Raw genomic sequence first — 27,334 nt, 5'->3', positions numbered from 1 at the left:
CGGAGGAACCGGCGGTGGTGTGGTCTGATTGGGACATGAAGGTAAGCCTCTGTCAGATCTATGGAAGAGAGATAATCTCCCTTCCTGATACTGGCCAGGATGGATCTGAGGGACTGCATTTTGAATCGCCTGTAGGCTATGAAATGGTTCAGTCCCTTCAGGTCCAAGATGGCTCTCCAACCTCCCGATGCCTTGGGGACCACAAAGAGGATGGAGTAAAACCCCTTTCCCCTTTGCTCCCGAGGAACCGGCTCTATGGCCTTTATATCTAACAGGTGGGAGATGGCCTGTGAGACTAGTCCTGCCCTGTTTGCGCGTTTCAAGGTTGGGCACCGGACAAACCTGTCTGGGGGAATGGAGTGGAATTCTAAGGCTAGTCCTAGCCTTATGGTCTCTCGTACCCAAGCATCGTTGGTGGTGGCCTCCCAAACGTCGGTGAACAGAGACAATCGACCGCCTATGGGAGGAACCACAATGGCGTCACTTGGACTTCCTGAAAGGACGTCCTCCAGTTCCCCGGAATGGGCGCTTATACTGGAATTGTCCTCTGGTTCCTGCGTTCTGGCGGCCCTGTTGCCGATCCTGTCTGGGGAAAAAGGATCGGGAACCTCTGGATCCCTCCCAGGGCTGCCCTGCTCGAAAGGGCTGGCGCCAGTCCCAGGAAGTTCCAGCCCGAAAGGACTGCCTGCGAAACTCCTGTTGCGGTCTCCTGTCCACCTTTTTGGAGGGGTGAGCCAATGTTTTTCTTTTGTCCTTACCCTCAACAAGGTGCGGTTCTAAAACCGCCCCAAATAGCTGACCCCCCTTGTACGCGTCCGTAGACAGACGCCACTTTGACCTGAGATCTGTCCTCCACTGCTTAAGCCACAAGAGTCTGCGAGACGCTACCATGGCCGCTATAGACCTTGCTGAGTGCTTGACCGCGTGGAGGGATGCGTCAGCCATGTATTCCGCAGCAGCCAGCAGCTTCCCCAGGTATTGTTGCGCACGCACCTGATCAGGGGAAAGTAAAGCCTGTAACTCACGGAGCCACATGATGGAGGTCCTCGCAAAGAAGGATGAGGAAGTCGCCACCTTGATTGCCCAGGCAGAGGCCTGATGAGTTCTGCGGAGAGAAAACTCAAACCTTTTGTCTTCCGCCTTGAGGTTCTCCGCCATGTCTCCCGGAACTGTGGACGTGGAGTATAAAGATGTCAACGGGGCGTCTACCTTAGGAACCTCAAGGAGGGAAGAAAATTTAGGGGAAACATTAAAGAGTTTCTTCTCAGTGCTGCTGGGGTGAGTGGAAATGGCTAGTGAAGCCCATTGCTCCGCCACCGTGTCATGGAACACTGCAGGACAAGGAATGTGTTTTTCTTCCGCAACCTTCACCACAAATGGGTTTGACTCCTGTGGAGTCGACGTTGAGGGTTCAGGCTCCTGTTCTGTGACCAAATTGGCCGTAGCACAGGCCTTTAACAAAAGGGACTTAAAGAGAGAAGGATCGAAGAGACCGGCCGATGGAGCCGGATCCGAAGTCCCCTCTTCATCCTCAGACATAGGCAGGTCAGGAGCATCTAAGTCAACCGACTCTGCCTCACCAAGGTGAGACGAGGTTTCTGAAACCCCAGAGCCCGTGGCCTGTAGACCCTCAGCACGACCAGCTGGTAAGGTTGGAGGTGAAACGTATGGGGCCTGGGCAGACCCCTGAGACATGGAAGATGCAATAAATTGAGTAAAGGCTTGTTGCATAAATGAATTAAATTGGTGAGCCCAGAAGGTTTGGTCTGTGGGGGCACCCTCAGAATTAGAGGCCTCAGTGGGCTGAGGGGTGTTAGAGGTAACTGGAACTGAAAAGCCAGCAGGGTGGATCGGTACGCCTGGCTGGGGAGAAGGGAGGCCGACCTGTTCAGTTCCCCCTTGAGGAGACCAAGCCAAAGGGGCTTGATAGGAAGGTACTGGCGGAATCTCAAATGGCGAATTGCCCAGAGAGGCAGGGGGAACCACTTCAGCCTCACTGGACCTGAGTCTTTGTGCTCTGGAGAATTCTTTCTCCAATGCCAGATGTCTCCTTGAGGCCTCTTGTTCAGCCGCCTTGGAGGGTTCTGTGGATAGATGTTTGGTTTTGGCCTTCTTCTTTCCCCCCACGCCTACATCATCAGAAGATCTGCGCTTTGACTGTGCGGGGGGGGGGCAACTGAACCCTGCAAGGTCTGAGGAGAAACACCATCTGCCATTGTGAGCAGGACCCTCTAAGTGAAAGAAGTCCTGCAATGGGGGTAAACACGCAGATCAAGTTGTCCGGGAGGGAGCTCTTCCCACGCCCTAAGACAACCACAATTGGCAAACAGCCAGACAGATTAGTAAATCTGCCTGTTAGGCCCTGCAGGCACAGCGCCGCGAGCTAATGTGAACAGGTGGAATGAAAAACTCCCAACGAAGTACTAGGATTAATGTTAGTAATTATAACAAGGGTAAGGAATAAAGAGCTCCCTTATTCCAGAAATGTTCCAAACAGGATCAGGATGTTGCAGAACCCCCCTTGAGAGCCCAACACAGCAGGCTACAAATTGCCTTAATAGGCCCTGGCTCCGCTGGAGTGAAGGCCTCCACAAAATGGCGCCACACCAAGCACTAGACAAAATGGCGCCACACCCAGCACTAGACAAAATGGCGGCCGCAGGCCTCGTGGCCCTCACAATGGCGACCGTGAAGGAAGGGGTGGGTGGGTATGGGCACCTGCAGGTCTCTGCCACCCAGTCTTGCTCCCCTTCCAGAATAAGACCACCAACTTGCGATTTAAGCGAGCGACAAGGTCCTGTTCTTCCCCAAAGCCTCGTTACCACGAGGAGGGTAAATTCCGTTTCGCCGGCCTTCTACTTGACGAGCGTCTGTTACTCGGGGATTCCCCTCAGCGCACAGCAAAAAGGAAACCCCGAGCCGAAAAGATCGTTGCGAAGCGGCGGGGGAATTCCCAATGCCGCGGCAAAGCTCCGAGCTGGGAGTAGAGGCCTGTGGTCGATCGGGGGAAGCCGCTCCAGCTACCAACGGCCTAATCGAACACGCTCCCAACGTCCAGGGGAACAATTCCCTCACAGAGCCCACCGTTAATGAGAAGCCGAAAGGAACGGCTTTCCGAGCGCCCAGGGAAAAAACCCCCTCGCAGCGCTCAAAAGCGGCTGAAACGGAGGCCAAACGGCGAAGGGGAGGCCCCCCAGGGAGTCTTCCCTGCCGCGTATGCCCTGAAGAGCAGAAACCAGTCAAAACGCAAAGGTTTCTGCAGGCTATCTACTACCAAAATAAAAAAGGAAAAATAAGAAAGCAATAAATGAAAACAAATGAAATACTTTTGAAATGAAAATGCTACCCACTGACTCTAACTAGCCTAATTGAAAAACTATCAGAGGAGTTATCAAGTGTGTCCTTACTGAGCCGAGACTAAGAACAAACTGGGGAAGGACAGCCCAAGGAGGCGTGGCCAAAGTTTGATCTTAGTCTAATCTGAGCAAGGAGGCATTGATAACCCATCGGTGGAGGCTACATCTCACATGCTGTAGAAACACGTTGGACTCCTGTTCACTGAATGTATTTGTGTGAGGCTAAACAGCCATTTATCATGGATGCTTTACTTTGGATTCCTTCGGTCAGCAGGGAGTTAGATGTAATAGCTAAAATGATCGTTCCAACAGACTGATTCTGATAATTTTTTTAGACAAACTGGAATTTCTGTTTTGTTGTATATTGTGTCAAAAATAGGCTTCATACTATGCTAAATATGTGTTTACTATTTTTGTAATTTTAAATTTATCTTAAATTTTATAGACAGAAAGAATAGGGCAGTGATGGTGAACCTTTTAGAGACCGAGTGCCCAAACTGCAACCCAAAACCCACTTATGCATCGTCGAGTGCCGGATGGGTATGACCCATTGGGTAGGCATGGCTGCGGTGGTAACGGCAGACTGGGTGGGACTAAAAAGTTCAATCAATCAATTTCAACTTTGCAAGATCTTTTTTTTCCCCGCGAGAAGTTGAAATTGACTGATTGATTGAACCTTTTTTTTTTTTTGCACATGGCGGCGGAGGCCTAAAGCGAAAAGGTTTTATAAAACCCAGCTGAAGGGCTAGGACTGGGGCGACGGCGCGCGTGCCCACAGAGAGGGCTCTGTGGCACCATTGGAATAAGGGGAAAAGCAGGAAAAGAAATGTATGCATTATTCTCTATATAACAAGGCATTGTTTTGATTTATAATGCATTTTGCAAAAAATGCAGAAACTTACAGAAATTTATATTGAATGTATATTTGCAGATCATTCTGAAATTATTTTTTTAGATTAGAAAGCACCATATTTTTCAGTGTCAAGAATTGTACTTTGTCTTCAAGTAGTATCTTGGGTCCCCTATAAAAAACTGACAGGAATTTAAGTTAAATCTTTAAATTAAAATAAATGAAATCAAATTTGAGTTAGATTAATTAGATATAGGCAGTACAATTTAGAGAGAGAGAGAGAGAGATAAAATAATTAATAGTCTTTCCTTGTTGAATATATTAACGTTTATCTTTTACCACATACATATTAAAGGGTCTCAGTAAAATTCATAGATCTCTTCATCATCATACAGAATTAATTTCTGTCAGCCCCAGTTTTTTCAGAGTGCTGATAAATCCTCAATTACCCATTCAGAGGCCAGGAGGTTGGAATAAGAGGGAAGGGTTATTTATGTGGAAAAATGAAATTAAAGGAAAGAGGAAATCTGTTTTTTCTTAATAGCAAATTGTTGAGGGTGTGTATGAAGTCTTAGTCATGCTACAGAAATTAACTGGCAAATTATTAGCATTAAGTCTAGAGTAAAAAGGAGCTGCAATGGATAGCAGTGTCAGTAAGCAAAAAAAGGGAGGAACAATCTGTAGTCTCAGAAAGCAGCAGTAGTACATGGGAAAATGTTTTGCACGGCTTACTGATCTTATTTTCCTATTCCCTGTCACTTTAGTAGTATATCTTCATATAGCCAAAATTTATCAGCAACCTGTAGAGATTAGAGTATATCTGTGTTGCTTAAATTAGGATGAATATTACATGGCAGCAAAAAAGTACCAAAACTTTTATTTATCATCTGGAATTTTGCAGCTCAGTACTGTAACCTAATGGGTTATTCACCTCTGTTTTATTTTACACAGGTTGTATAAGTTAGCATTTCCGTTATGAAATACCTTTTCTCATTGGAAAGGATAGGAAATAATTCCACATCTCTTCCAAGCCTTCCTACATCTGCTTTGAAATGGTTGGAGGAAAATAGAGGGACTTTTTTCTTTCAGATATAATATTTATTCTGATTAATACAATATCTAATTATAGAAATTTTCCCTGTTTGAATTCAGTAATGTTGCCACAGTGAAGCATCCATTTGGGTTATTTATTATTTGCAAATCTTCTAAAGCTTCTGTCCTGAATATTTTAAAGCTAGAAATATATTTTGACTTAGATCGATCCTTTAGTTCATTGAATTGTTTTAAGGGTATTTTAGCCTATCATAGAAGGGAACTGTACCATGAGTAGTCTATTTTTACAGTGACGGGCCTACCTGTTCAAATGTATTTGAAAGTTTTGGTGTAATGTTAATAATGACTTATGAAGAAATCTTAACATTGTATGTGTCTGAAACTATAAGGATAGCAAAATGAAATATTTAATACATTCCTAAACTACAAATTATTTCTGCGGTATTATGTTCTAATTAATATTATCTCTTCTCCTAGGAAATTCCAAGTTACAGCAAGTATTGCATTCTGCATGATTTGAAGCCTTTCCAAGTTTAATCTGTTCTATGCCTGTTGGCTGAAGGAATGTAAACCATAAGTTTTTAGAACTGAACAAAAATTGGCAGAAGTACAGTTAACAGGTAAATATTTCTTGATAGTTAATTAAATGTAATACATAACTGATCTCTAACTATTGGAACTTAATGTATTAATAGACTATGTTTGGAACAGGCATACGCCAAAGATGTTCTGTTTTCTTACTTTCTGCAATATTTATTATGAGTTTTCAGTTTCAGCATCATTTTTATTGAAGTCCATTAGCGTCATATTTACAAAAATATAGATAGTCCTCAATTTACGACTACAATTGGGACCAGAATTTCTGTTGCTAAGCAAGGCAGTTAAGTGAATCACACCCAATTTTATGGCCTTTTCCCCATGGTGGTTAATCAAATCAATGAAGTTAAATGAATCATGGGTTGTTAAGCAAATCCAGCTTCTCTCATTGACTTCGCTTGTCTGAAGCTGGCTGGGAAGATTGCAAATAGCAATCGCCTAACCTTGGGACACTGCAGCTGTTGTAAATACATGCTGGTTGCCAATTACCCAAATTTTGATCATGTGACCATAGGGATGTGATGGTTTGACTGATCACAAGTCATGGTTGTCAGTGCTGTTGTACATTTGGTCACCTAATGAATGGCTACCTGTATAACAGCAGTTTGTAATGTCTAATAGTTAAACTATATTATCTTATGCACCATATACATTAACCAAGTTTTAGATATATTTTTTGTCAATCAGGAGCAATACTATCTATTATGTAACTCAGTAGAAGTAAGCTGATGCTATGAGGAGGGTCATTTGGGACTGATCTCTGATTTCTAAACACCATTGATTCATAGAATATTGTAGATGCCATCTCGTTTATACTATTGATTTGGAAAAAAATGATGTTCCCTATATCCTTCAGAGTTTTCTGATCTATAGATTCTTTTTAAATATGTTGGCTTTGGAGGAAAATATATACTGTTTTCAGGAATTGTAGACAATATTTGAAAGAAGTACTGCATTTTGCAAAATGTATTGATGTGAGAGAAGCAGTTCCATTCAGAGCATTAAAGCAGCCAAAAGCATGTACAGTCTCCAGTACAGGAGACGGAGACTCCACCAATGGGTTTCCTTTGTCTGCCTGCTCTTGAGACCAAGTATCCAAAACTTGTCACGCCCCCTCCTACTGGTAACCCAGTCTTAACTTGGTCTCCGCTCTTGATGACTTGTTTTGGCTTGGCTCTCTGCTAGATCAGGTTAGACAATTATTAATCCATTGGTGAAGTCTCCCTCGAATTGGACTATCTAAAAAATTCATACTCAAATCAGGGATTAATGCAACTTCCCCCAGGCTGATAGAAGCTTGCTGGAAGTGAGGGGTGAGGAGGGGGGTGGACTTTCCCTTCCTTCATCTCTCCTAAATTCTCAATTAAAGTGGGGGGGGGAGGTAAAAGATCGACAGAGACTGCTTGTTGATTTTTTTCTCCACCTGCCCAGGATTTTTCCCTCAAACATCTTGAGGGGAACAGATAAGATCAGGACTCCTCCCAGGCCTTTCCAGACCTGTCGGAGCCCATTTCAACCGTCGGAATCTTGCGGCCGCCATTTTGGCTGCATTTTCGACGTTTGTTTATTCAGCAAAACAACGAATTTCTTCGTTCTCAAATTGTTGCTACCTTGCTGTTATTGATTTCCCTGGGCCTGACATCGCCCCACAGGGTCCCTGCCAGGCCATAGGATCGCCGGAGGCCTGTTTCGGCCCCTCTACAAGTTGCGGCCGCCATTTTGGCCGCATTTTCGGCGCTCGAAAAATTTGCCTCATAACTTCTAATTTCGGCCTGCGACTGTTCTGAAGTTCCTCTGCCCACTGTGACACTCTGCGGGTCTCTGACAGAGGGCTGGAACCTTAGGGGGCCCGTTTTCGGCCCCCTGAAAAGTCGCGGCCGCCATTTTGAAGTCGCGGCCGCCATTTTGGCCGCATTTTCGGCGCCCGTAAATTTGCCTCAAAACTTCAGCCTTTCGGCCTGCGGCCTTTTTGAGGTTCCCCTGACACTCTGCTGGTCTCTGACAGAGGGCTAGAGTTCTCGGAGGCCTCCCGGAAGGTCGCGGCCCCCATCTTGAAGCTTGTTGGCGCCCAACCTTTTGTGACCCAGTCTCAACACCAGCGGTCAATCAGGGAACCACAGGGTCGCGAGTGCAGCAGGCCCAGCGTGGGGGGACTTTCCTTCAGGCCTAAAGGGCCTGGCAGCAAGCTACTCCTGAGAATTCAGCTGAGTGTGGGTTCCCCTTTTCCTTCACCCCGGTAGCCGCCATTGCGCTTGAAATTGTCAGAGTTGGACCTCCGCATCGGGCGTCCTGACAACTTTTTTGGCCTTTTTATTTTTCTGGTGCACATTGCCTGGTCATCTAAGGCCTCCGGGAGGCGCCCATCAGTGGTTCCTAACGTGCCTTCGGCTTTGCCTCAACCACCGTGACCATAGTCCAGAGAGAATTCTTATTGGTCGGGTGACCAGGGGGGCAGTCTGCGCACTTGCTCCAATACCGCTTCCGCCAACAACTTGCCTGCCTGAGCTTCATCTCAGCGCCTTGTCCTGAGATTGCTCAAACGGGATGGAAGGACCCTCGTTGCCCCAGTCTTCAGGCGCGAATCCTCCGCCTCCCGGTCACGGCTGCAATCTTCCTTCTGTCCAGAAGGCGGCAGGCAAGTGCAAGGCCAAGACCAAGCACACAACTAAGAAGTCCTCCAAGTTGGCGGAAAAGCAAGCCAGCCGTAGGCACCAGGCCCTGGAGAAGGAGTTCTCCAGGGCACAGAGGCAAGCCCAAATGGATTTGGACAGCATGGCGGCCACTGAGATGGAGCTACCACTGGGTCCATCAACATCTAGTCAGGGGGTATGGTCCATTCCGAGTATGTCGGTGGCGTCACCTCTACCCTCCGCCTCAGGTCACCCAGCCGCCGTTTCGGGTTTCATCCCCGAGCCCGTCGGCTCTCCAACGCCCATTTTACCTAGAGGTCCTGGCATAGGGGACATCTTCTCGGACGGGCGTCTGGAGGCTTTATTAGCCAAGGTGGTGGATAGAGCTCTGACACAGCGCTCACGTCCACGCGATTTGGAGGCCACGGACTTGTCCGCTCACTCATTAGGCCCCCCTATGGAGTGCTTGGCGGATCGAGGGCCTGACTCTCCGGCCCAGTCCTCTGGCAGTGGTTACTCATCACCTCATGAGGAGGAACCACCCGAGATTACCTTTTCAGGGGACGAGGAGCTCCCACCTGAGACATCTTCCTCGGGGGGATTATTCAATCCCAACCATTTCCTCACTATTCTACGTAAAGCCACGGCCACGGCAGACATAGGGACTGATCAGTTTCCACAACCTCAAACTGATCCCACATCTGCGCCCAGGCCAATTTTTTTCAAAAAAGCAGTGACGGAACACCACGTCCCGTGCCCCTCAATTTTTTTACAAGAAATTAAAAAGCAATGGGCTTCCCCTTCCTCTTTCCCCTCTGCCAACAATTTGGATAAAAGATTGTACAAAACATCCACGGATCTTTCAGACGCACTGGATGTTCCCAAGGTGGATGACACCTGGACCCCTTTAGTTTCCCAGATGGCTGTGGCGGGGGATCTCTTAGAGGCACTCAAAGCCGACGATAGGAGGTGGGAGCAGACCTTCCGCAAGACACACCAGTCAGCTGCGTGGGCCACCAAAACGGCAACCTCGGCTTCCTTTTTTGTGCGTACCACCCTTTTGTGGCTTCAACAGCTACAAGCTAGGGTGCCCGTTGAAGACATCAGAACGCACCAGGACCTGGCCAAGATGGTCGCTGCCACAGAATACGCGGCGGATGCGACGCTACAATCGGCAGTGTTTTCTGCCAGAACCATAGCTTCCAACATGATTGCCAGAAGGATGCTATGGTTGAAACATTGGCAGGCCGACACCAAAGCCAAGTGGCGTTTAGCGACCGCCCCGTACTTGGGTGGCAACCTGTTTGGGGATGCCCTCGCCCCTTATCTCGTAGAGAATAAAGATAAGCGGAAAGTGATGGCCCACCTAAACAAAAGAGCTGACAAAGGATCCACGCCCTTTTTTCGTAGGCAGCCATTTCGTCAACAGGCGGCACCTGCCGCCCAGCCTACTAGACCATTCAACCAGAGGTCGACTAGGCCTTACGACCGCCCATATGATAGGCCAGGCTCCCGACCCAGGCAGCAGTATCAGTCCAAGCGGCCATTTCGTGGGGCCGGCCGGCCCTACCGCAAGGCCAAATGACATCTCACAAGCTCTTCCCATTGGAGGAAGACTAACACATTTCTTTCACCAATGGGAACAGACCTCCACGGACGACTGGATCCTGCACACCGTCCAACACGGGTTGTCCCTGGAATTCCTAACCACACCCCCAGATCATTTCACCGCTTGTTCGGTATCCAGGGACCCTGTCAAACACAGGCTGATGCAGGAGGCCATCCAACACCTAATGGACATTCACGCCATAGAACCTGTGCCGTTGGAATACAGGGGCAAGGGGTTCTACTCCATCCTCTTTGTGGTTCCCAAAACCTCGGGGGGATGGAGGGCCATCCTCGACCTAAAAAATTTGAACCATTATGTAATCTACAAAAAATTCAAAATGCAATCCCTCCAGTCCATCCTGGGGGGCATCAGACAGGGCGACTTCCTGGCGTCGATAGACCTCACAGAAGCGTACCTGCACATCCCAATCCTATTGGCTCACCGTCGATTCCTACGCTTCTGCTACAAGGGCAAACACTACCAGTACAGGGCGTTTCCTTTTGGCCTCTCGTCGGCGCCCAGGGTGTTCACGAAGGTACTGGCAGTGGTAGCGGCTCAATTAAGAAAAATTCCAGTAAGAGTCCAATGTTACCTGGACGACATCCTCATTCAAGCAACGTCGTTCCAGGCGGCCCAAGCAGACGTGAACACCACCATTTGCACCCTTCGACAACATGGCTTCTCGGTAAACCTCGAAAAAAGCCACACAGNTTTTCCTGAGGCACTTGAGGACAGCTTTTGAAGCAGCAGCATAGGCCTTATAAAAGTTATAACTGTTTTCATTTTTGGAATACAGCTTTGTGATGCTAACATAATTTACAGAGCTACCTGTTTCCAATGCTTTGAAGAGCCCTATAGTTAAGTTGTTGCAAGATATGTCTTCCTCCCCCCCTTCTTTTTTTAAAACTGTACTATAAATAGGAAATTGTCTCAACTTTATATCTAGATGTTTGTCTACTAAATACTATTTTAAATTACCATGAGTACTGTTTTAATCTTTATTCTTATGTATGGGTTCACATGCTTGTGTTCTGTTCATAACTCAATGGAATGTTTTAATGCAGTCTGCCTGTTAAGATGACACTGATGACATAAAATTTGTCTATATAACTGTTACTGACTATAGCTGGTAAATATGTATATGTATCTGCTACTTCATACTTAAAGTAGGAGAACAAGTAAAAGAAATATGCATATTAAAATAGTTACTAATTTACAAATTTACAGATATGATATGCAAATATAAGATGGGATTTGTGATTTGTACATTTTTTATTATTTCATAACAAAAAGATCATTACTACATATTTCAAGGTTTGGGCTTATTTATTTTGTCCATTGGACACTCTAGTCAGCGAAAACAAACATTTTACATTTCTTTTGCAAAGGTAAAACTAATGTTAATTAAGAAAGCCTGGCCGAAAGGCATTTGTTTCTTTAAAGTGGAATGGGTAAGGACTGAATACAAGTCTTGATAGAGTGCATTCTATAAAAAGGTTGTATTTCCAAAGTAGTCTGAAATAATTATCATAATTTGACTGTTTTGAAGTCAGACTTTGCATAGTGGACAGGTATCTTTTCCTTGTTTTGTGCTGTGTTATGATACTCTACTTAGGATCACATTTTCTTTTGCAGATATCTTTGTAAATTAGGAAACATGGGTGCATTTTTGGATAAACCAAAAACTGAGAAACATAATGCTCACGGGGCAGGAAATGGCCTGCGTTATGGCCTCAGCAGTATGCAAGGCTGGAGAGTTGAAATGGAAGATGCTCACACAGCTGTTGTAGGAATTCCTCATGGTTTGGAGGACTGGTCTTTCTTTGCTGTTTATGATGGTCACGCAGGATCTCGTGTGGCAAATTACTGCTCAAACCACTTATTAGAACATATCACTAACAATGAAGACTTCAGGGGAACAGAACAGCCTGGCTGTGCTCTTGAACCTTCAGTAGAAAATGTTAAGAGTGGAATCAGAACTGGCTTCTTGAAAATTGATGAATATATGCGCAATTTTTCAGACCTCAGAAATGGCATGGACAGAAGTGGCTCAACAGCAGTGGGAGTTATGATTTCACCTGAGCACATTTATTTTATCAACTGTGGAGATTCACGTGCTGTTCTATATAGGAATGGACAGGTCTGTTTTTCAACACAAGATCACAAGCCTTGCAATCCAAGGGAGAAGGAGAGAATTCAGAATGCAGGCGGGAGTGTCATGATTCAGCGTGTTAATGGCTCATTAGCAGTGTCTCGTGCTCTGGGGGACTATGACTACAAATGCGTTGATGGCAAAGGTCCTACAGAACAACTTGTTTCTCCAGAACCAGAGGTTTATGAAATTGTAAGAGCTGAAGAGGATGAATTTATTGTCTTGGCTTGTGATGGAATCTGGGATGTAATGAGCAATGAGGAGCTCTGTGAATTTGTTAAATCTAGGCTTGAAGTATCAGATGATCTGGAAAAAGTGTGCAATTGGGTAGTGGATACCTGTTTACACAAGGTATGTAAACTTTTCAGACTAAAGATTATTTTAGATATTCCTTTTACTATTAAAACTGAACAAAAATTAATTCTAAAAATAGCATAGATTTGGTATTGATGAGGCCACCTTCGTGTGATGCCGTCTTACTAAGCATTCACCTGCCATTCGTTTGGGCTTGGCAATGTATTTTATACAACCCAAAGAATAGCATTTTAAAATTTTTCACAACCTACTTTATATTTACTCTTAAAAGTTAATGTTTATAAAGGGGAATATTTAAAACACTCCAAAGCTAGATTCTTTTCAGTGTTTGAGCTCTTCCCCTCTCCACTCAAACCAGTATTATTACCGTTGATTTTTTCCAGGGTTTGCATTTGATAATGAAATGTCACATTACTATTTAAAGCAAATTTATAGCTGTTATTGTAAAGCTTTAAAATTTCCAGAATTAATGATACAGAAATTTATATATGTTCAAATTCCTCATTATTTGTAAACAAATAATATCCAGTCTTCAATTTTGCAAAAAATGTTAGTTTAAGTAGAATGTAGTGCAGATGTTTTATATTTGATGTTTTTTAAAGCAGAACCTGATTTTCAAAATGTTAATAACTCAAATATTTCAAGTATCTAAAATTATTTAAATGAATTTCAGTCTTTCATATATTACAAAAGAATCATAAAATGTACAAGGGCTCCTATAAATCAATCTAATCCATTCCCTGCTAGTGAGAAAATCTACTAAATCACCCCAATAATTAGCTATTTAACTTCCAGTTGAAAACTTCAATTGATGGGGAGTTTGTCACTACAGGTAATCCTCAATTTACAACAATTGGAATTTCTGTTGCTAGACGATGAAGCCATTATAGCAATTATGGATAGATTTTTATGATTGTAAACTGTCCAGAATTACAAATACATTCCAAGTTTCCTTCCTCTTGCATGTGACAGATAGACAGATACGTTGTAGATCCCTGCCATATTTTCTTCCCTTTGCAAGTTAAACCTGCCTGCTCTTTTAATAATTCTTCGTAGGGCTTGGTTTCAAGATCCCTTATTCTAGCAAGTATCCTGTGAATCCACTCCAGCTTTTCCATGTCTCTTTTAAAGTGTGTTACCTCTTCTCTTTTACTATACCTATTCTTTGGAACAACATTCCCCTCTGAATTCCACATGGCCCCATTTCCTGTTCTCTCCATAGTCACTGAGCTAGGATAATGTCTGTATCTGCTATTCATAATGTAATTTAGTAATTGAGAATGTGTTTGCCATCCCAGTGTTGTTTTTCTTTTAAAAATTATTAACTGTTCTTAAACTAATATATGCTGTCCAGAATCACTGATGAGAATGTGGCCTTAAATATTGAAATTATAAATAAATATAAATTAACAAACTGGGCACAGTCCCAAGTGTAATCAGTCCAGTGCAGAGGAGATGGAAACTCTTTTAGCACCTGACATCTACACACAGTACTTTTGTGAATGCAGTCCCAGACTACACTAGCCTTCTACCTGTTGTATTTTATTGCATGCTGATATTCAGGTGGTGGTTGGCTAGTTCTCTAAGAACCTTTCTATAAGACTGCTGTAAATCCAGATCTCTGCAGTCCTGTATTGATGTACTATATCTGCAACTTCCTACCCAGATGTAAACCTTTCCAGTTCTCACTGCTGAAGCTCATTCTGGAGTTTGGCAAGGGCTCAGTCTTAACTAAGTATATATTAAATTATGGTTTTATCTTATGACATATTAGCTAGTTGCCTTAGTGCAAATTTGTTAAGCATTCTTTTCATTCTCTCTAAATCAGGGGTTCCCAACCAGGGTGCGAGACGATATTCCAAGGGGTGCAAAAACTTGGGTTTTCAAAATTATAGTGTATATAGTGTATAATTCGTTGCCGTTATTTCGAACTTTTGTAAGGGGTGCGAGAATATATCAGAAGCGTTCTAGGGGTGTGGGGTATAGAAAAGGTTGGGAGCTGCTGCTCTAAATCATTTATAAAGAGTAACACTGGACTGAGAATGGTGCTCTGTACCCTACTTGAACTTTTGTTAAGGCTCAACTATGAGCATTATTTGGATATGATTGTGCAGTCAGTTATAAATCCACAAGATTGCAATATCCTCTAGCTCAGGGGTAGGCAACCTTGGCTCTTTTATGACTCGTGGACCTCAACTCCCAGAATTCCTGAGCCAGCTTGGCTGGCTCAGGAATTCTGGGAGTTGAAGTCCACGAGTCATAAAAGAGCCAAGGTTGCCTACCCCTGCTCTAGCTCATGTATCCATCTTGTCCACAGTTGATAACATTTTGTTTAATTATAGTTATATAGATTATTACTTGCTCCTTGATTTCCTTTTGTAAAAAGATGCAGCTGTTCAGACCAAAGTAGAAATGGTGCTTCATGACCATACTGATAACAATTTGAGTAGCTGAACATTGCCGCAAAATGATACAATTATATGAGATGTTCTGAATTCATTTATGTGTGGGATAAATCTCCTAAGCACTAAGTTATTTAAGAAAAATTCAAAGTTGGGTGACCAAGTCTACCTACTCAGTTGGACTTTTGTTCAGCCTTGCAGGTCTAACTCTCTCGAGTTCCCTGTCCTCCAGAGAAGATTTTGAAGGCATGCAGACAAGAAATGGAAATAGTTTGTCTTTATTTTTTTTATTAAAAACTGTTTAGTCAGTAGAACAATTTAATGGGAGTTTAGCTAATTGAATTTGGAAATTTAAAAATGAATCTGACAAACAATTACAGAAGGTTTTTAAAATATTTTAACTGAATAAACATGTAGTTTAAGGTTGTGAAAAGGATAAGCATTCATATCAATTATGTAATGTTTTTTTCCTCCCCAAATATAGGGAAGTCGTGATAACATGAGTATTGTTCTAGTTTGCTTTTCAAATGCTCCTAAGGTCTCAGATGAGGCAATGAAAAGAGATGCAGATTTGGATAAGCATTTGGAATCACGAGTGGAAGGTAAGAAGTTGATTTTTGTATTAGCTTTTTTTTCCCTTTTAGATTATTTTCTTAGAATAGTTGAGGCAGCTTGAAACATAAATGGACTTAAGCATAGGAAGGGAACAGGAAACAGAATACCATGAAGGTGCACCTGGATCACATGACTCAGAGCAACCTAGAGTAGATGCTGATGCAGTAATTTGTCTAAGAGCTTGCTGTTTGTTCAGCAGAACAAAATTTCTTATCTTGCAAAATTTTAAACTTATTTAAGTTATATTTGTTAGTTCCTTGCTGATGGGAATAGTTTCTTATATAATAGCAGAGAAAAATTATTTCTGAAGAGCAGGAAATGTGAATTGTTAGCTGACAAATTACAAGAAACTTTTGTTAAAACCTAATGTCAGCTGCAGAATGTGATAAATTATAGAAATATTGTGTATCTACTAAACCTGAAGTCAACATTAGAAATGTCAGTTGTTTGGGGAGAATTTTCAGGTTAATAATGATGTTTTGTGATCCTAATAACTGCATGGAGACCACTTTGAAGTTTCTTGCCAATAGCCAGAAGTGGTTGGCCATTTGGTTCTGGAATTCTCTGTGTCCACCCCCACCCTCCACTGCAGTTGGCCCATCCTTGGCAATTGATGGACCTGTTAAATTCAAGAAGGAGCATGGGGATTTTCCAGAAGCTCTGGATCAGAATTTGGTCAATTGTGGTCCAAGCTTGGAATGAGCATATAATGAGGGCCTTGGAATTGGATTGTCCCTGTCTGGACTCTCTGCTTGTGAATCCCAGAGAGCACCTTGGCTTACCAAAGAGTTGTGGGAGATCAAACAACACAAGGGACACTTAGAAACTTGTTGGCAAAAGATGAAGAGCAAGGCCACAGGTGATAGCCTTTATTAGGACTTACCTTGTGGCAATAAGAGCAATGAAGTGAGTTTACTTCTCTGCTCTTATTGTGTCGGCAGATAATCAGTTGATGATTCTGTTTAGGATGATCAAATCTCTTCTGGGTAAGAAGGGACTGGGGTAGCCCATGTTTGGCTGCTTTGAAGAATGTTCTTGGCATCTGTCAAATAAAGATACTCAACTTTGCATAGAGTTAGCTATTGGCTGGGAAGTCCTATGGAAGTGATGTTGGCATGTCTGAGCTCTACTATATGGGAAGAGTCTGAACTGGTTACTCCTAAGGAAATGGATAGTAGAATCATCCTGGTTGGTTAAGGGCCCCTGGAAATAGTATGCAGTTGGGTTCATGTGATTAAAGCCTCATTGACAGAGTGGGGGCACCTTCCTTGAAGGAGGCAGTGGTCACACACTTCTTAAGAGGTCTTGGATTCAATTCTGTTAAGACAGCTTTTGCCCAATTCCCAACCTATCCTTTTAGGGAAGGTTGTTAAAAAGATAGTGGATGCACAACTTTAGAGGCCACAAATTATCTGAAGTAGCAGAACCTTTTCCAGCAAGGATCAGGCAAGGTTACGGCACTGAGACAGCATTGGTCATGCAAGTGGTTTGTCTCTGGAGGGCTTGGGAAGGTGGCAATGCATCCTTCTTGGCCCTCCTGGATCTCTCAGCAGCATTCAATATCACTGATCTTGATATGTTTCTGAACTGTCTCTGGGAATTGAAAGAGGCTTGTTTTGCAGTGCTTATCCTTCTGTGGCAGGTTCAAGTTAGTGTTAGTGGTGGTAGGAGATGGCGAGCCCAAGGCCCCACATGTTGTGGAGTGCCTCCAAACTTAACTCTTTTTTCTCCAGTAAATGGAGAATCCACCAATGGCTTTTCTCTGTCTGCCTGCTCTTGAGACCAAGTAGCCAAACTTGACACGCCCCCTCTTGCTAGGAGACCCAGTCTTGACTTGGTCTCAAGCTCTTGAAGACGCATCAGGTTTGGCTCTCAGGTTTTTGCAATTTATTTAGCAGATCAGAGATCCATTGTTGAATTCTCCTTGCATTGATTCAGGTATTTGTACTCCCCCTAATTAGTGATACACTCTAAAAGATCTTCCCAATCATTTTCCCTCAGGAACACTGGGATCAGCGCTGCCTCAAATCGGCTGATTTGAGGCTTGTGGGGTGAAGGGAGGGGAGAGTAATTTCCCTTCTATCCCCAGGGCTCTGGGGGGGGGAGAAATCCCTTCAACATCGGCTCCCCCGTTAATTCCCCCGCACAGCGCTTTGCGCTGCAGTCAGATCACCCCCACAGCTTAATTTTTACCTTTCCAAGCCTCCAGAGGCCATTTCCAATGGCCCGAAAGTCGCGGCCGCCATTTTGGACGGCTGACGAGCTCAAAACTCAGATGGATGTTTCCTTTGCCTTTTACAATCAGCTTCTGAGTGAATTTAACTAAATTCCTGCTTTTCGAGACAAGGATTTCTCACAGCAGTACCCTGATCGATCTCAGGAAGCCTCACCAGAATTTACCGCGGCCGCCATTTTGGGCGCGCCACGCGGTCGGCTTTGCATTGCCATCAGCCAGATCACTAACTGTAGGCCTCAGCGCGTTACAGGGCCTTTCCAACAGGACTCCAGGCCCATTACACAGCCTTGCCATCCCAGGAAGTTTGGCTGACTCCTGCGGCCGCCATCAGGGGAGCATCGTGAGGCCCTATTTAAGCCACCACATCAGGCCCTTTGTACTGGCTGCAGGCTCACAACTTCCCCACAAGGTTTCCCTTATTCTGGCTACTTCTCAGGCCATCTTAGATATTATTCTAACCCTGCCTGGGTTTCATAAACTGCATCCATCAAGTTCAAATCAGTAATTCAAGACAAGGCCCAATTCTTAGGCCACCACCTTCATCAGAGCAGCCATTTGAATCTCCTCTCACATTGCCTCTGCCAGGCCTCATTTTCAGGCCCTCTGCGCCCTTCATTGGGCTGTCTGGTGCACCTTGACTGGCCACCTAAGGCCTCCGGGGGGAGCCCTTAGCGGGTCCCAACCGTGCCTTCGGTATCATTTTATAAACCGTGACCTAAGACCAGAGAGAATTATCAACTGGTCAGGTGGTCAGGGGAGCAGTCCTCGTTACTTGCTCCAATTTCTCTTCCCGCCAACCGCTTGCCTGCCAGAGCTCACCCTCAGGTTTCCTGAAGTTGCTTTTTCCAGGATGGAGAACTCCACGATGCCTCAACCCATGAGCACTGACTCCCTGTCCTCCAGTTACGGCCGGCGCAAGAATTCCGAACAGGTGGCAGCAGACAAGCTCAAGAACAAGGCTAAGGCCACCCTGAAAAAGCCTTCCAAGTTGGCGGAGAAGCAAGCCAGCCGTAGGCACCAGGCTCTGGAGAATGAGTTCTCCAGAGCGCAGAGACTGGCAGGGATCAATTGGTGGCACCTGAATTTGACCTCCCCTTGGGGCCTTCAACCTCGGCTCAGGGCGTGTTGTCCCTGACAGACACCCCCGCCACACATTGTCCTCCTTCAGCACACAGCAACCACTCTACCCACCCTCCCCTCGATTTCGGTTCCTGAGGCCACCTTCACACCAACAGTCGCAGGACTCAGGGGGCCAGACCTTGGAGACATCTTCTCTGATGGCCGCCTCAAGGCCCTACTATCTAAGGTTGTGGACCGCGCACTAGCAGAACGGTCCTTCCACCCACCCGGGCAGGAGGCTTCCACATCAACTATGCCTCCTTATGTCCCTCCTACGGGGATCCCTTTATTTCAGGAGCCCACATCTCCTGCAGATTCCTCAGTTAGCGGATACTCATCTCCGCAGGGTGAGGATCAGCCAGACTTCAATCTTTCAGAGGAGGAGGAACTTCCTTCTGAACCATCCCCATCGGGAGGTCTATTTAATCCAGCCCTGTTTCTTCCCTTGCTTCGGAAGGCCACCTCAACGGCAAACATAGGGTACGATCAGTTCCCTCAGCCACAGGCCACATCGGATTCCAGCCTAAATCCGATATTCTTTGAAACGGTGGCAACCCAGCATCACGTTCCCTGTCCTTCTATATTTCTTAAAGGGATCAAAAAGCAATGGGTCTCCCCTTCCTCCTTTCCTTCTGTAGGCGGGACAGATAAAAAGGTTTTTAGTGCCTCTACTGACCTAACTGAGGCCCTGGAGGTCCCCAAGGTGGACGAGGCCTGGACTCCTCTGGTGTCCCACACTGAGGTCGCTGGGGACATGTCTGAGGCGCTTAAAGCGGACGATAGGAAATGGGACCAAACTTTTCGAAAGACCCATCAATCAGTGGCATGGGCAATTAAAATGGCCACCTGTGCATCCTTTTTTGTCAGGACCACCCTCTTATGGTTGCGTCAGCTTCAGGCCGGAGTCCCTTCTGAGGACATTCGGACTCACCAGGACCTAAGTAAAATGGTGGCTGCAACTGAGTATGCCGCGGACACGACACTTCAGTCGGCCAACTTTGCTTCCAGGTCTCTAGCCTCCAACATCACAGCCAGAAGGATGCTATGGTTGAAATACTAGCAGGCCGACGCCAAAGCCAAATGGCGTCTCGCAACTGCCCCCTATCTGGGCAACAATCTCTTTGGGGAGGCCCTGAATCCGTACCTTGTCAAGAACAAGGACAAGCGGAAGGTCATGGCTCATCTTAATAAACAGTCCGACAAACGTGCCACTCCCTATTTCCACAGGCCGTCCTTTCGGACGGCAGCAGGTTTGGCAACCACTCAACCCTCCCGTACATACACACCCCGGCAGGACAGACCATATGACCCTCCGTACGATAGATCGGGGTTTCGACCCAGGCAGCAGAACCAATCCAAGAGGCCATTTCGAGGGACAGGACGCCCCTACAGGAGGTCCAAGTGACTCTCGCACGCCTGGGTCTTACAAACAATCCAGTTTGGCCTGTCCCTGGAGTTTCTAACCAGTCCCCCAGGTTGCTTCATCACGTGTTCCACTTCTCGGGATCCAATCAAAAACGGACTTATGCAGGAGGCCATTCAACATCTCTTAGAGATTCAGGCCATAGAACCGGTACCGCCGGACCACATAGGCAGGGGATTCTACTCCATCCTCTTCGTGGTCCCCAAGACCTCGGGTGGATGGAGGGCAATTCTAGACCTCAAGAGTCTAAACTATTACATTGCATACAAAAAGTTCAAAATGCAATCCCTCCAGTCCATCCTGGGAGGCATCAGACAGGGAGACTTCCTGGTGTCAATAGACCTCACGGAAGCGTATCTCCACATCCCCATCCATCCAGATCACCGGCGGTTCCTCAGGTTCTGTTACAGGGGCCGTCACTTTCAGTACAAGGCCCTTCCGTTCGGCCTCGGCACCCAGGGTGTTCACCAAGATCCTGGCTGTGCTGGCCGCCCACTTGCGGAAGGTACCGGTACGCATCCAATGTTATCTGGACGACATCTTGATCCAAGCGTCCTCCTTCCGGGCGGCCCAGTCGGACCTGGAACTAACTGTTCAGGTCCTCCAACAGCACGGGTACTCAGTGAACTTCCAAAAGAGCCAGACGGTTCCCTCATCCAGGATCTTGCACCTTGGAGCCATCATAGACACCACAAACTGCATGGTCTATCTCTCCCAGGAGCGGTTGGTCAGCATCAGGGACCTGGCTCGCCGAGTGTACAAGGACCGCACCGTTCCACTGGTCTTACTCTCCCAGCTGCTGGGAAAGATGGTCTCATGCATAGCCATTGTTCCCTGGGCCAGACTCCACTTGCGGGAGCTCCAATGGTTCCTCCTTCGGTTCCAGCGGTTGAATGCCAGCGCATCCAGCCGGCAGGTGAGGCTCCCGGTCTATACCCTCAGGTCTCTACGCTGGTGGTTCTCACAAGCAGTATCCAAGGGGTCACATTTCAAGGAGCTGAACTGCCTCACCATCACGACGGACGCCAGCCTATTCGTTTGGGGAGCCCATCTACAGTCTCAGTTGGCGCAGGGCCGTTGGTCCCGCGCAGACTTGAGACACAACATCAATTGGCTGGAACTCAGGGCCCTTCACTTAGCCCTTCGTCAATTCCGACACTGGATCGGGGCCGTCATGTATTGATCCTCACGGACAACGTGGCGTCCAAGGCCCACGTGAACCGGCAAGGGGGTACAAGGTCCAAGTCCCTTATGTCCGAGGCCCGGTTACTAGGATCCTGGGCAGAGTCCAACCTGGCCTCTCTCAAGGCCAAACACATCTCGGGGGTCAAGAACCAATAGGCAGACTTTCTTAGTCGCTCCACCATAGACCTCTCGGAATGGGGACTACATCCGGATCTTTTTTCCGAGATATCCCACAGGTTCGGCCATCCGGTCCTCGACCTGTTTGCATCGTCGAGCTATGCCCGACACCCCAGGTACTTCTCCCATTATTACCTTCCGGGGGCGGAGGGGACGGATGCCCTGTGGACTCCGTGGCCGCAAGGTCTACTTTATGCCTTCCCTCCCCTTCCGCTCATTCCGGTGACCACCCGCAAACTGCTCCAGGAGCAGACGGAAGTGATCCTCGTGGCCCCATACTGGCCACAGAGGCCCTGGTTTGCCGACCTAATGAATCTCTCCCGCTCTCCTCCGTGGAAGATTCCCCTGCATCACGTATTCTTACACCAAGGGGTCCTCCAACACCCGGACCCTCAGTGGTTGCAGTTAGCCACCTGGCGCTTGAGCGCAGCATCATGACACAAGAGTTATTCTCAACATGGGCAATCACCATGATTCAGGCCTCTTGTAGGCCGGCGACCAATCGCATTTATGATTCCACATGGAAAGTTTTTTGCCATTGGTGCAGAAGGCGGCAACTGGATGTCTATAAATTAACTATTCCCCACATCGTAGACTACCTTCTTGATGGGCTGGACAGAGGCCTGGCCCCTTCGTAGGCAGGTGGCGGCCCTATCGGCGTTGCTCACTTGTGCGGACTCAGTTCCTCTAGCTCACCATCCCAGGATACGCACCTTCATCAAGGGTGCATGCAACACTAGGCCTCCCGTGGTACACAGGTATCCTTCCTGGGAACTGCCTCGTGTGCTTCGCGCACTCACAAAACCGCCCTTCGAGCCCATCACTAATATTCCATTGCGGGCCTTATCTCTTAAGGTCACATTCTTAATCGCCATCACATCAGCCAGACGTATCTCCGAGCTGGCTGCTCTCTCGGTCAGGAATGATGTTTGCATCTTCCACTGGGACCGGGTGGTCCTTCGGTTGGATCCCACCTTCGTTCCCAAGATCAACTCACTCTTTCATAGGACACAGGAAGTCATCTTGCCTAACTTTTGTCCTGATCCTTCCCATGACTTGGAGTGGCAGTGGCACACATTGGACGTCCGCAGGGCCCTGCGGCATTACATCAAACGCACGGAACCCTTTCGCAGGTCTGAGGCCCTCTTTATTTCCTTCCGTCCAACTTCCCTGGGACAGAAGGTGTCCGCTGGCACTATCGGCAGGTGGATCAGGGCCTGTATCGCGAAGGTGTACCAATCTTCCTCCCTGCCAGCTCCATGTCATATCACAGCCCATTCCACTCGCAGCGCTGCGACATCTGCAGCATGGGCCACTCAGGCGTCCATCAAGATTTGCAGGGCTGCGTCATGGTCGTCGCCCTCCCCTTTTATACGTCATTATAGGATTGACCGCTTCGCTTCAGCGGACGCCTCCTTTGGACAGATGGTCCTCCAGCAGGTGGTCTCTGGGGACGTAGATTCTGCCTTATCTGTTTCCCACCCATCGGGACAGTGAGGCTTTGGTATGTCCCATTGGTGGATTCTCCATCTCCTGTACTGGAGAAGGGGCGTTGTCTTACCTGAACGCCTTTTCTCAGTACGGAGATGGAGAATCCACACCCACCCTAAGGTCAGTTTGGCCGTTATTAGGGATTTGAGAGCCAACACCTCGTCCTTGCATCAGCCACTTTCGCCCTTGTCAAGACTGGATCTCCTAGCAAGAGGGGGTGTGTCAAGTTTGGCTACTTGGTCTCAAGAGCAGGCAGACAGAGAAAACCCATTGGTGGATTCTCCATCTCCGTACTGAGAAAAGGCGTTCAGGTAAGACAACGCCCCTTCCATCCTTTTTAAAATCAACATGATACTGCTAGGAGAGGTTATCAGACACCATGGAGTACGGTATCACCGGTATGCTGCTGATATCCAGTTGCACATCTCCTGCTACCCCTGGCTGACTAAGCAGCATTGCCCCAGAGTTGTCTCAGTTCCTGGAGACCATAAGTATTTCGGTGGAGAAGAACTGGCTTTGACTCAACCATAGCATGACAGAATGGCTATGGGTTTTTGGTTCCCCCTTTTATGTTCAAGAATCATTATCTATAGTTGCACTCTCACAGGTAGAGCTGATGCACTGTTTGGGGGTATTGCTGGACTTGTTGCTCCTGCAACAAGGTGGAGGAGCAGCTGGCAGCTATGTTCCTCTCAGTTTCACTTTGACCCATTCCTGAACTAGGACACCTTGCTCATGCCCTAGTCCAGTGGTGGCGAACCTATGGCACGGGTGCCAGAGGCGGCACTCAGAGTCCTCTCTGTGGGCACACGCGCCGTCGCCCAGTCCTAGGCCTTCAGCTGGGTTTTATAAAACCTTTTCGCTTTAGGCCTCCGCTGCTGTGTGCAAATTTCAACTTCTCGCAGGAAAAAAAAAAAGATCTTGCAAAGTTGGAATTGATTGGTTGAACTTCTTAGTCCCACCCAGTCTGTTGTTACCACCGCAGCCATGCTCACCCAATGGGCCACACACCCCCAATTGGCCACACCCAGCCAATGGGCCACACCCACCCGGCACCCGACGATGCATAAATGGGTTTTGGGTTGCAGTTGGGCACTCGGTCTCTAAAAGGTTCGCCATCACTGCCCTAGTCACTTCCTGGTTGGATTACTGTAATGCACTCTACATGGGCTATCCTTGGAAGACCCATCCAGAATTTACAACTGATCCAGAATGCAGCGGTACATGAAGCTCTGGATAACCTATGGTTTGCCCATGTTGCACCATTTCCAGTTCTTTTCTGGGTGCCATTCATGGTGTTGATTACCTTTAAAGCCCTGAATGACCATGTTATTTATGGGGTTGCCTTTCTCTGAGGGTATCTAACCACTCTATCAGGTATCATGAGGTGACTATATGCCAGGTCTCATCCCTTAAATGTTGCTATGTAGCAGGCCCTAGAAGTACAGCATGCCGCCTTAATTGCAGCCTTTGCCTTGGAACACCCTTTGCCCTGACATCAAGCAGAACCTCTTTGACTTCTGAAAGGACCTGAAGACCTGGCTTTTCCAACCAGTGTTGGGGAAATGTATGACTGGAAAGTTGTTTTTGGATGTGAAGGTTGTATTATTTTGTTGGGGCACTAGGTGTTTTGCGACAGTATTATGCTTTTTATTATTATTTTAAGCCCCCCTCCCAGGTTTATGATGTGTAAGATGGACAGCTATATGCTTAAGGGAACGCATAGTGTCCTCATTTCTAATCCAGCATTTAGTGAGCATAACAAAGTTGGCCCTTTGTCTTAATGTAATAGGATGAATTTGGGACCTAGTATACATATATACGATCCATATACGGTCTCTTTTGTGGATGCTTTTTATCAAGTGGAATCCATTCTATGACAGCCTGCACACTGATTGAAAACTTTTCTCTTCAGGCATGGGGGGGGGGGGAGGTTGTTCTTGATCCTATCTTCTTCCGGTGGTATGCATTTTTCCACACTGGGCAAATACAATTCTTGTTACTGTTAATATATATACAATTAAATATAGACATCTTCATCACATTTTTCTGGTATTATACATATTATTGATAGTATCAGTTTATAATATCTTTTCTAGCCAGAACATATCTCAGTTGCATTTGCACTTAAAATCCATTTGTTCAATCAATATCCTGTTTTTCCTGCTTTTTTTTTTTTTTTAATTTCCCATGAAATAAAACAATTGTTGATTGATTTCAACATAGAACGAATTTCTTTCTGAGAGTCATTAACATTTTCTTGTTGGTATATCAAGCTGGGGGCTTCGGACACAAGTGTTAAAGATGGTTTTTGTTACCATTTAAGGCTAAGTATGAAACACCCATTTTGTTTTTGTATGTAGTCTTTATAGTCCAATAGGGTCCCAAACACAGATAAGCAGCCCAAGAGTTTTTTTTCCTTTTTCCCAGCTGCAGTCTGCAAAAGTGAAAGTTTCCAGGAACAACAAAAAGTCTTATCTAAGTCCGGGCTTTAAGCCAAGTTTCCTTTAAGCATAATAAATTGTAGTGCCGTGATTCGCCACTGATGTCATTGACACCATCTTCCAGCTTTCCAAATTCAAACCTATTTTATAAACTTTCAAATATCTTTTCTAAAAAAAAGTCTCAAAGGTACTTTTACTCCCCAAATTTCAAAGCTATATATCTGTATTAATTCCAAATTGATCTTGTAGTTTTCTCCTCCAGCATGAGGATGGATAATCCACAGATGGGTTTCCTGTTGTCCTTTCTACCCAATAGACTAAGTCTGAGAGTTTGCCACGCCTCCCGCTGGTCTATGCTGACCCAGTTCCGACTTAGTCTGATACCCAGCAGGACACGTTGGTTCCCTCTCAGTGGCAACAGGTTATATTATCTGTGAATTATCCTTACTTTTCCTTGAGAAGCTTTAGTTTTCTCCAGTCTGTTTCTTTCCTTCCCCTTACAATTTTAGATCTGCCTCTTTCTTCTCTCCCCCTGCCTTTCTGAGCTATCTAAGCTCAAACGGCAGTTTAGGACAGCGCAGCTGAGCCGCGGCTCCGCCGATCGACTTAGCTGATCAGCAGACCTCAGCGGAGCCCCTAAATTGCCCGATTATCAGCTGGGCTTCGGACCGAAGATTTTCGGATTCCCCGGCCCGCTGCGTGGACAGTGGCTGCCATTTTGGGAGTTGCAAATGGCCGCTTTTATTGATAGAAGCCATCCAAAAGGTTTTTTCTTCTGGCCTGCTTTTACAGCGGAGAGGGAGAGAGATATTCAGGATAAACGCCTGACTTTTGGTAGGGGGCTTACCAAACTGCAAATTGGCTATTTAGAGTGCCTTAAGGAAGCCTTGTTATTGCCTCAGTTGTTGACGGCCGCCATTTTGAATAGCGGTTTTTTGGCGTCATTTTTATTTAGCCTGTTTTACCTTCCAGAGCACTCAGGCCCATAAATACGCGGCCACATTGGTTTAACATTGCCTCTGGCAATTTTTTTGGCGATTTGGAAGTTCAAACCCTTCCTCCAATTGCAATCCTTGCCTTGCATCTCAGGCCTTTAATTGCATCAGGGTGATCCAGCCCAATATATTCCTATTCCAATGGACATTTTGCCTCTCATAATACACTGTGATTCACAGTGAAATTATCAGGAGCTTACAATGGTTTTACCAGTTTTCAACAGTTAACAGTCCAGGCCTCAGCTCCTATTCCCATTGAGGTCCATTCTCAGTCCTGTAATGAAGAATCTCCAACGAAATGGCTGAAGACAAACAACCCCAGATTGCCTTGTCTGCTACCAGCCCTCCAAGTAAAAAGAGGCGCAAATCCTCCAAATTGGAGACGGCAGGGAAGCTGAAAGCTAAGGCCAAAGCATTATCTAGCAAGGCCCCATCCAAAGCGGCCGAAAAGGAGGCCACAAGGAGACACCTGGCCCTAGAGAGACAATTTTCGAAGGCCCAAAAGGAGACTCCAAGGGAGATTCCCCTTCCTTCCACGGCTACATCAGAGGGCTCCCTCTTCGGTCCTCAACTAGCAATGTCAATTCAAGGCCACAGACCATTGTCCCTGGACGTAGAGACCAGGCAGAAGCCCATCATTCCTATGGTTCCAGATCCAAACAGCAATTGGGTAGCCCCTTCGCCC

The 27,334-nt window shown here is 46.2% G+C and overlaps 1 protein-coding gene across 2 annotated transcripts in view; it reads left to right on the top strand.

The window, feature by feature from the left end:
* Window positions 1-27,334, top strand: part of PPM1B (protein phosphatase, Mg2+/Mn2+ dependent 1B) — a 77,938-nt gene that overhangs the window by 23,028 nt on the left and 27,576 nt on the right. For both annotated transcript variants that reach the window (XM_015813087.1, XM_015813086.1), the window contains exons 2-4: window positions 5,737-5,879; window positions 11,731-12,598; window positions 15,449-15,566. In XM_015813087.1, coding sequence (XP_015668573.1) covers window positions 11,753-12,598; window positions 15,449-15,566 — 964 coding nt within the window. In that variant the 5' untranslated portion in view covers window positions 5,737-5,879; window positions 11,731-11,752. The remainder of the gene's footprint in view (window positions 1-5,736; window positions 5,880-11,730; window positions 12,599-15,448; window positions 15,567-27,334) is intronic.

The sequence above is a fragment of the Protobothrops mucrosquamatus genome, unplaced genomic scaffold (assembly GCF_001527695.2).
Source record: "Protobothrops mucrosquamatus isolate PMUCROS unplaced genomic scaffold, P.Mucros_1.0 scaffold134, whole genome shotgun sequence".
Classification (NCBI taxonomy): Eukaryota; Metazoa; Chordata; class Lepidosauria; order Squamata; family Viperidae; genus Protobothrops; species Protobothrops mucrosquamatus.
The sequence above is the reverse complement of the archived record's forward strand: the minus strand, read 5'-3'. Positions and strand labels throughout refer to the sequence as shown.